The sequence below is a fragment of the Cryptotermes secundus genome, unplaced genomic scaffold (assembly GCF_002891405.2).
Source record: "Cryptotermes secundus unplaced genomic scaffold, Csec_1.0 scaffold2193, whole genome shotgun sequence".
Classification (NCBI taxonomy): Eukaryota; Metazoa; Arthropoda; class Insecta; order Blattodea; family Kalotermitidae; genus Cryptotermes; species Cryptotermes secundus.
Window position 1 is genome coordinate 221,696 of NW_019724786.1, and position 10,743 is coordinate 232,438.

Here is a 10,743-nt window from a genome sequence, read left to right on the forward strand (position 1 = left end):
CTTTGAGTAATGTGTGTCATTCTCAGACATTTATGTTGTTGCATATAGACCTGTTCCTGAGCAGTGACTCGGTAAACAGCAGCTGTTGCTAGGTAACACCCACAACATACACACAATAATGGAACAACAGGGTTATGCAACCGTTTCTAAGCAACAGCTCGGTAAACACATTCCCGTGGAAATGAACATGTGCAAAACAAAAGAAGAACGGTGTATTCGATGGGTGTTTACACCGAGGGGTTATTTTAAGACAGTTGACACTACAGTTCAGAGTTCAGGTGTGGAGAATTAACCAGCAGGCAGTGGAGTGACCATGGAAGTGGAAGGACCACACTTGTTAATATTCTTCACCATGAAGTATCTAGTGAAAACATTGCAGAGGAACAGCCATTGTTCTTACCGCCCTTTTCTTGCTCCTCCTTCCTCCTCCTTCTTCTTCACACGCTGGGTCGCCTCTAGTAGGTTCTTCTTTCTTGTTGCTAAATTTATCTCAGGGTTATTTTAAAGGAGGGGGTTTTGTTGGTTTGGTAGAGCTGAGGACCTCTTATCTCAGATCTTTGAATGGGCCACAACTCAGAAAAGGGAATAAATTAAACACAAATCACAAGCACATCTCAAGTTTGGATGAATTATATTGAACACTTGTTTAACCACTTTTGATACAGTTTCAGTGTCAGTAACCTTTATGTCTAACTGCTTCGGAGCCCGGTGTGTAACTTTTTGCGGCTAATTCTAACGACCCCGGTTTCCGAATTTACGTCTGTTTCTTTCAACCTCCGGTTTCCGAATTTACGTCTGTTTCTAACGACCCCTGGTTTCCGAATTTACATCTGTTTCTTTCAACCTCCGGTTTCCGAATTTACGTTAAAACATGACGCTTCCTCAAACCTTCAATTCCTGCTTTCACCAGTGTCACTGCCCTGTCACACCCTTAAATATTAGTGATTGGCTAATTTTGAAAAATAGGGGTATCTTAATTAGATATTCCTCCACTCCGCTTAAAGCTTACAAGCGTTTAAGGATTTTTGACTCCAACGTATTTCTGTCAGAAAGTGACAAATGCTTAAGCGTCGCTTGGGCCCCAAAAACTTCACTCTTTTTAAGTTATGGCATCTACAAACTGCCAAGTATTGAATTTACAAAAGATTTCTTTACCCTATTCTTTAACGCAGCTTTCCACTAATAAACCTTTGACGGGTGTCTTCCTGTTTCTTGTTGTAAGCGTGAGAAGACGCTTACTCTTGCATAGAAGAATTGACCTATGTCTCACTACCCTTGTTAACTGCATTTCATTTTGAACAATTAAGCTTTCAAATTAATAAAGTTGATTACATTAAATAAAGTTGCGTAGCAGTGGAACGGTTACATTGTCAAGAGCTTTTACCAAGCAATGACTAGTGAAAGCAGACTGAGAAGCCTTAGCATGGAATGATTAATAGTGTGGAAATCAGCAGTAGTGTTATAATTATTTGTAGTTACAACCCATAAGTGGTCAATAAATCTGCTCACCAATCCATACCCTATCTATAGTCACTCCTAAATATGGGATAATATTGTCACGTGTTGGGTATGTCATGCGACAAATAACTTCACATGGGTCTCGAATTTAGCGAATCTTTATTGGACACTCACACTTACACACATTACAATTATTATTACTCGCAGTATCACTTGACTTCTCTCTCTACTTCGATGCTTATACTGACCTTGGCCATGGCTGGATCTCAACTGTCTTCAGTGACGGCTATCCCAATACTGACTTCTTGCTGTCTTTCTTCTATATCGTATGGCATCTAGGTTCCGACTGACTTGGCAAATGCCTTCAACCCTTTTTACAACCTTGGTCGCTGCTATTCAATGAACCCTCGTTATAACCGTGGAGACTCATCTCCGGGGAGATTCGGCATTCTCTACGCAACAGCTCACTGTTAGAATTATAATACCGCTATTGTTACTTCCTATGCAACGGTCTGTTCTGGCATTTCCTTGGAAGTAACGCGTCTGGATTCCAAACATGTGACAATATATTCTTTGCACATATTGCATATACTGATTTCAGGCTTTCATGATTGTTACTTATGTAATGTGGATGTGGGCAGTGTGGCCAACATTTTGGAGGTAGATGCTACTTCCATCTTATGTGTCATAGCATGTAGCTTGGTGAGGATATTGCATGCTGTATATACACAGGAACTCACCAACCTAGACACCTCAACCCTGAAGATGATGCAGCATACATATATTTCTAATATGTTGAGCACATTCTTAACTTTTTGTAGTTCTGGCAGAGCATCTCCATCCACAAGGGAGGCAATTGCAGGAATGCTGTCGATAAGCAGAGCCTTCATGCCTGACCACAGTAGTTCTAAGGATGAAATTTCGTCTCCACGACTTCGAAGGAAAAAGATTCAATTTTCTGATGACTATGGAGAAAACATTGACAAAGTTCATCAGGATGAAGACTACAGTAAGTTTCTAGTATCTTACCTCAAATGTCTGGGAGAAGAATGCAGGAAAAAACTAACAATTCTTCTATGTGGATGTAAGATCTATGTAATGTTACACTTTCACTCCCAACAACTGTGCTGCTGGCTTGCACGCCAGCCAGCCGTTTTTGTCAGTAGACTAATGGTTTGCAATTAGAATGGTCAAGTCAAGGAGCATGAGCTGGGCAGGGCATGTAGCATGAATGGGGGATATGAGGAATGCATGTAGGATACTGGTGGGAAAGCCAGAAGGAAAGAAACCAATGGGAAGACCAAGGTGTAGGTGGGTGGACAATATTAAAATGGACCTTAGAGAAATAGGATGGGATAGTATGGATTGGATTGATCTGGCTCAGGATAGGGACCAGTGGAGGGCTCTTGTGAACATGGTAATGAACCTTCAGGTTCCATAAAATGCTGGGAAATTCTTGAGTAGCTGCAGAATTGGCAGCTCCTCAAGAAGGGCTCAGCTCCATGGGTAAATACATAAATAAGTAAGACTAATGGTTTGCAGTATTTAAAGAAATAAACAGCAAATGATCTTGATATGTCTTGGGAACTGCAAGAGGTAGAGCTGCATTTACCAGCTAGTGACCGAGGAGAAATCGAGAAATCTGTGCATTCCATGTGTGTTCTGAAAGAGAAATGTTTATCATGTTGTGTTACCCTCTGACCTTGCTCAAATGTGGTAGTCTTGAAAAAGCACCAGGAGATGACCAACCTTGGATACATGAGTGAAATGGTTAATGTAGCATGAATACTTTCATTTCTCTGGTACCTGTTAAATAAACTTGGTCTCTTTCTTCTGTATTATCTTATTTACCTATGCCTTAGTCTTCCCAGTGGTCTCTTTCCTTCTGGCTTTCCCACCAATATCCTATACGCATTCCTTTTCTCCCCCATTCGTGCTACATGCCCTGTCCACCTCACCCTCCTTGACTTAATCATTCTAATTATATTTGGAGAAGAGTACAAGTTATGAAGCTCCTCATTATGCAGTTTTCTCCAACCTCCTGTCACTTCATCCCTCTTTGGTCCAAATATTACCCTCAGCACCCTGTTCTCAAACACCCTCAGTCTATGTTCCTCCCTTAATGTCAGAGACCAAGTTTCACACCCATACAGAACCACAGGCAAAATTATAGCACATCTTGTAGACATAATTAATTTAGTAAATTTGATCAGTGGTCAGAGGTCATTATAATTAATATTTTTCATTTCAAAATCTGTTTATGAACAGAAATTGATGTTAATGCACCAGTTGTTAGATCACACTAAACAATGAAAACATGATATTGTTAGTTCATCTTGGATTCTTTGGGGCATGAACCCTGTTAAATGTTCACCCTGTATGTACTCAGTCTGTATGGTTATTGCTCATGCATTGTTTTCAGTCCAGGTTGATTCTTGGGCTGGAGGTTAACTATACTGACTGAGGCCTTGGTTGTTTTTCTCAGTACCTCCAGGCAATCAAGGGATCAGAGTCATCGCCACTTCTGTCCTCATTCTTTCCAGTTCATCAGTGACAATTATCCTATCCCATTCGATGATCTCTAACCTGTACACTGTAGAAATCATTGTTAAATAAGTCAATAAAATATAATATTTTTTTGCATATCTAATCGTTTTTTGTTATATCCCCCAATTTTTTGTTTTTAATCGTCTAGTTTACCCAGCATTAGATGGTTCAGATGATGAAGACCTGATTTTCAAACCCAGAGGAAAGCGGAAGATGGATGAAGCATGGAATCCTAAGGCACGTGTTGGCCCTCTAGTTCCAAAAACAGATAGGCCAACACGAGAAGGGACCAAGAAACAGGCTGTGGAGAAGGGTCTCGAAGCTGCTGCAGCAAAACGTGCAGGATTGCCGGTACGTTCTATTTAGATTCCTAGATATTTCAGTATTTTTGAGTAGTGGGTGCAGATCGTTGTGCCCTTTTGTAATGTCATCCCTGTCTGTTTAAAATAATTCAGATGGTCTAAGTCTAAGTACAACTGTAATAAATTACATTTATAACTTTTTCTTTGTTTCTTTCTTTGTTAAAGATAGAGGGAATAAGGCAGTTCTTGTTTCAAATGAATATCCTCAGATTTGACTGTACTTGTATCTGTGCTCTATTCTTATGAAGCAGGGTAATAGGTTGCATGCTTTCTGTTATAATTTTACCAGTTGTTTTGCTTTCCAAAGATGCTTATGGTGTCATCGGCTAAAAACATTGCTGGGCCTTTTTAGCAAACTTTTATTTCCAGAGATGCTGGGAGGTATCTTCTGTTGAGGACATTGCTGAGACTTTTCCAGTCAAGATCTGGTGCTTTTAAATGTTTTTGTCCTTGTAAATGACTGATGATACAAGGGCAGAAGGTGGCAGACAGTTTCATTTATGTTATAGTTTGGTTTATGACACCAAAAATATGACAGTTAAAACGCTGAACTTACTATCTTCAGTATCAGATGAAGCATTCTACATTTCTACAATTTTATAAAAAAAAAAAACTCATTGGCTTTTCTAATAGAGCACCTTTTTAATGTTTAAAGAAAGTTGTTCTTGTGTCAAGTCCTTCTTTACCATGGCTAAAGAGAAGGGAAAGGCGGGGACAGAGAGACAGATTTTGCCGATAAGTAGATTCATGCTAGCATTGTCAATCAGTATGATTCTGATGGATCAGGCAGGTTGCCTGCTGCTGTGCAAAGCTGAAACAGTTATATGAAAATTCTCAAAGTTTGAGATTGAAAAATTAGTGTTAGTATGTTTTCATTTTCTCAATATGATGTTGAAAATATGAGACACACATATACCTGCCAAATACAGAAATGATGACTGTATCCTGTTGAAGTTGCAGTTCATTATAACTATTAATGGAAAAGAACCATTGGAAATTTGTGGGGATTCCTTCCTTTTATGTCCTTATTATCTCCCCCTTTATTCTTTTGCTTTATCATCTGTTCCCTTTCCTGGATAATGTAACTTGTCCAAGTGGTGTTTGAATATAAGATGAGTTGCAAGTACATTAACCAGCTGAGAATAAAAGCCCAAATGACTTAATTGTCGAAATGTGACATTAGAAACCAACCAACCAACCAACCAACCAACCAACTGTTCCTTTGTCACTTTTCCCCATAAAAACTGTGAATAAAGTTACAATTTTGTCCTTGAAATGGAACAGTTTCAAACATAGAGCTGCCTTATGTACAAGTACAGTATGTGCAAAGCATATGTTTCCATGGATCTGTCATGGGAATGATGTAACACACACAGTGAATCATAAACTGTACCCATTCATATATGCATAAATTCTAACATGAGCCCTTGTTATTAGGTATTTTTCTAAAGCCCACTTCACAAAACAGCTATGAAATAAGGAATACAAAATCTTCATGAATTTAATTGTTTAGAATTATATACAGTGGAACCTCGCTTAACGAGCACCTCTCATAATGAGTAATTCGCCTAATGAGCAAAGCAAATTGTAAAAAAATGACTCACTTAATGAGTGACGGGAAGGAAAGTCATGGATTGTGCGCTTGCTACATCAGTCTGTTTAGCACTCGTTCCGCTAGCATCTTAGTGTCACTTGTGATCACACACATAATAATATGTACACACTTGTGCAGACATATTATTTGTGATTTTTTTGTGCAAAGTTTAATAACCCTTGCAAAAATGTCCCCGAAGGAAAAGCTGCAAAAAGACAGCCATAAGAGAATAAAAATAACCATATAAATGAAACATAAAATCATTGAAAAGCGAGAACGAGGTGTGAGCGTGGCTGACCTAGCACGCATATACAATCGGTCTACATCAACGATTTGCACGATTTGGAGTTGCATTGTGTTTCACAGCAAAAAGTTGTGGAGGAGAGTTTGTCAGAGGAGGAGGAGGTAACAGCAAAGCAACAATCTTCTGGCGCAATAAGAGAAATGCCGAAAGCATGGGAAACTGTTGTATCGTACATTGAGAAGCATCACCCTAATAAGGCAGTGGCTATGTGCACTACAAATTTATTTAATGATAATGCTGTGTCGCATTTTCACCAAATTATGAAGCGTCGGCAAAAACAAATGACTCTAGACAGCTTTCTAGTAAAAATGAATTAGATATGTATCATAAATAATAAACTATGAGTAGTTTCGATTTTTTTTTTCTGCAAATCGAATTCGCATTCCAGGTTGGTTCATTCCGCATAGAAGAAACGATGCAGATGATTCTTTGAATACACGTTATACATAAAATTTTTTGAGTATTTTTTTTGGCATGGAATGCATTATCATATTGTACGTTAATTTATATGGGAAAAATTGTTTCGCATTACGAGTAAGATTCTGGAACAAAGTGTGCTCGTTAAGTGAGGTTTCACTATATGTATGTAGGTAGGCTGAAAAGTAATGCACATATGCTTGTAGAGCGCGAACGAAATGACCTTCAGAAGTGCGCCAGGTGGAATGTAGAAGTAACATTCCCCATCAATACGCATGCGCAGGTTTGAGGTCGTTGCGTTCATCCAGTGTATTTCGAGAAGCAGAAGTATGGATATGTGTTCTAGTGCTATGTCAGCGTGCTGTTATCAAATTTTTAACTGCTGAAAAAGTGACTCCTACTGAGATTCATCGTCGTTTAAAGGCTGTTTATGGTGACGATACTGTTGATAGGTCTACTGTAAATCGATGGGTAATAAAATTTCGTGGTTGCGAGCCTGGAAAAGCCATAATTGTTGATGAAACATGCAGCGGACGTCCGATCACTGCCACAGACAATAATCATTGCAAACTCGTCGACGATTTGATTCAAAATGATCGGTGAATCACTCAAAAGCGCATCGCAAACCATATTGGAATATCCAAGGAACGTGTCAGCTTCAGTGTTGAACAGTTGGGATACCGTAAAATCTGTGCACGATGGGTACCACGCCATCTCACAGACGAAAACAAACAGCGTGGATTGGAATGTTGCGAGCAACTTTTGCAGTGCTACCGTGACGAAGGAGACGACTTTCTTTTGAATATTGTGACGGGGGACGAGTAATGGGTCCATCGTTACGACCCAGAAGGGAAAAGACAGAGCGCTGAATATCGACATCTGTCTTCTCCTCAGGCGAAAAAGTTCAAAACACAACCATCCACCAAAAAACTTCTTTTGACTGTGTTTTGGGATGCTCACCGAGTTTATGTCACTGATTTTCTGGAATGAAGGGCAACGGTAAATTCTTCTCAGTACATACAAACTCTAAAACACCTCCTGCGTTGAGTTTGTCGTGTTAGAGGCAGCCTGGCGCCAGTAATCTTGCAACATGACAGCGCTCGTCCACACACCTCGCGCGCAACTGAAGGGGCTCTGCGAAACCTGAAGTTTGAACTGATTCTGCACCCTCCTTATTCCCACGATCTTGCGCCTTGCGATTTTTATTTTTTTCCTCTACTCAAGAGAGACCTCAAGGGTAATCATTACACCTCGGACGATGAGGTGAAGGCAGCTGTAAAGTCCTGGATTCGAGAAAAGTCAGAAGAATTTTTCAGTACGGAATGAAAAAACTTGTTACATGTTGGGAGAAATGTGTTAGCCTTAACGGTGACTATGTTGAAAAATAAATATATGCTTTTGAAACTTAAGAATTGTACTTTAATGTACTTTTTGTCCGATCTTGCTATTTGTTTTTGTTCGCGCTCTACAAGCATGTGTGCATTACTTTTCAGCCTACCCACATATTTATATGTGTGTGTGTGTGTGTGTGTGAGATTTCATTTTACCTGTCAAACACAACAAAAATAAACATATATAACTCACTCACATTCCATTGTGCATATCTGAGAGAAGCATGCTTTATCGTCACTTTATTCATAATAGATGACAAAAGACACAGTATATGGATCCATACAGAAATCACAATTCAGTATTATAAGACTTGTTTATGTATCACCTGATGATGGTGCTATGAACCAAAACATGTAGCAACACTGTACAACCTAGGAAACTCAGATATGCTCAGTGGAATGTGAGTTATTTGGTTTTTTTTTTTATAGGTAAAATGAAAACTCATATATATATATNTTCAGTAGTATACACGTATTAATTATGATACGGGAGCTATACAAGTGTCACTGTATCACACACTCCCAACTATTACTCAGTTATCACAGGCTATCACTGATTATCACACACGCGTCCGGTTCTTCTTTCCACAATGGCTGCTATATTCCAACTCAACTCTTAATGGCTCACTGCTGGCTAGATTCCAACTCAACTCATTGGCTGCTACCTTGAGAACTCACTTCGGCTGCTGATACACTTTTAACTGACTTCGGCTGCTGTGTAGTTCCCTTATATAGTTGCAGTGTTTGCCCGTTATGTAATCGGTACTGCTGTTGCCTGACGCCGTGTCGACAGCGGTGTTGCGTGCCATGTCACAGTGTGGAGGGGGGGACGGAGCGCTGACTCACCCACCACGTCACCGTGGCCAGAGTTGCCACGTCACTGCTGAGGGAGGGAGGGGTTGTCCTCCATTGTGCAACATGTCACACTGCTGCCTCCTTAAGGCTGTTCGTCCCGAATAGCCTAACGGTGTACCCCTGTTCCTTTTTTTTGGGGGCTGTGCTTTCCGTGTCTCCTGTTTCGGCTACTCCTCGCAGCGACTATTATCCGGCCGTTACAATATGTATATATAGTACTAACACAAAACAGGATGAATTCCTTAAAGACTGCTTAAAATAAATGTATTTAATGCACATTTTCAGTCCCCAAAGAGGCTGTACAACAGAAAGAAACCAAAGTTGCCTTCAGAACCGCAGGCTTCAACTTCACCAATGAAGAAGGTTGAAGTGAAATGTGAGTACTTTCACTTACCATTGCCTGCAGGCGCGTTATTGTATAAAGGATGTAAGGCTAATGGCATCATGCTTTTGTGTGTTTTGTTTATGTGTTTAAATGAGTATATGGAAATCCTTCCTAGTCCAAAAAAAAAAGTGAACAGATTTATCAGTTTAAAAGAATAATTGTGTAAATGCTATGCCATTGCAAGTCTCCTTGTGCCTGTACATTGTTTTGTTCATACATTCTGTCTCATTTATCAGTTTTAAAAATGTGTAGACATTGTCACATAATAAATTTGCAGAGTAGTTGCATTCAGCTGTTATCATGATCATGTTCGTTATACATTACTAAATCAATGGGCCTAAGAACTTAAGACTTTGCTAATTTTAACTTCAATTTTTATGTTCCAGAAATGTGGATATTAATTTTCACTAGTTCTTATTTATATTTTTGCTGTAGCAATTTGTTTTGAATTTAGACATGACCAGATTGATGATTTAAGGAGAACTACTTTGTATTAAATATCACTTGATGAACATTTGAAAGACAGAATGCCCTGTAGTAAATGGAAACAGACAGAAACTATCTGTTTTATTTTCTTCTATAATATAACACAGTATAGCAGTTTTAATATGTGACATGTTTTTGTTTTTGTTTCAGTCCGTAAGCCCAAGAAAGGCATGGCAACAGCAAAACAGCGTCTTGGAAAGATCTTAAAAATACACAAAATGAAGTTCTAAATTAAAATACAATTTTTTTTCAGCTGTGAAGTAAACTTCAAATGATAGAAAGGCAGACTATAGTAGGAACTGCTTGAAGGACATCACAGAGTTCTTCAGATTGTTTATATGAAGACTGGCCCATTTCAGCTGAATAATGCTGTGGGAAAATTCCTACAGTTGTTCAGATGTGAAATGTTTACATTTGAGGAGAAAAGAATATTATCACAAACTTCACATGCTGTGTTATATATTATTTAAGAGAACAGATTTTATTAAGGGCCTTAAGAGATTTGTATTTGTAGTTGCACATATATTTGTAATTTAAAAAGAAGAAACTACTGTAGTTATTGTTGCAAACAATACAAGAAGTAAGTTTTAACTGTGAAAGGGGCATAGAGGAATGTTTGGATGAAACACTGCAATTGAATGTCTTGATTCAAACTAACTTTCTTTGTGAAACTTTTCAGTCTCTCATTCGTTGCTTTCAGTCCTAATTTCAGAAAAAGAGAGTTGTAATTTTTATCTTATTTATACCAGTAAGAGTATTTTGCTCAAATATCACCTTTCATATTGGGGTGAGGCTTGAAGCCTTACACAGGTGTTGTTCTTAAAATGCATACTGCTTCAGTGTGCAACTGTAGACAAAGTTGTGACAGCACTTTGGTTTTATGCACATTTTCAAATATTCTTATAATCACCCACAGATATGTGCAGTTTTAGTTTCATCATAAG

At 38.8% G+C, this 10,743-nt stretch overlaps 1 protein-coding gene across 2 annotated transcripts in view; it reads left to right on the forward strand.

The window, feature by feature from the left end:
- LOC111863110 (lysine-specific demethylase 7B) overlaps positions 1-10,398 on the forward strand; it is a 34,607-nt gene extending 24,209 nt beyond the window's left edge. For both annotated transcript variants that reach the window (XM_023849140.2, XM_033750924.1), the window contains exons 14-17: positions 2,280-2,467; positions 4,154-4,356; positions 9,214-9,304; positions 9,950-10,398. In XM_023849140.2, the coding sequence (XP_023704908.2) occupies positions 2,280-2,467; positions 4,154-4,356; positions 9,214-9,304; positions 9,950-10,029 (562 nt within the window). In that variant the 3' untranslated portion in view covers positions 10,030-10,398. The remainder of the gene's footprint in view (positions 1-2,279; positions 2,468-4,153; positions 4,357-9,213; positions 9,305-9,949) is intronic.
- Positions 10,399-10,743: the final 345 nt, after the last annotated feature.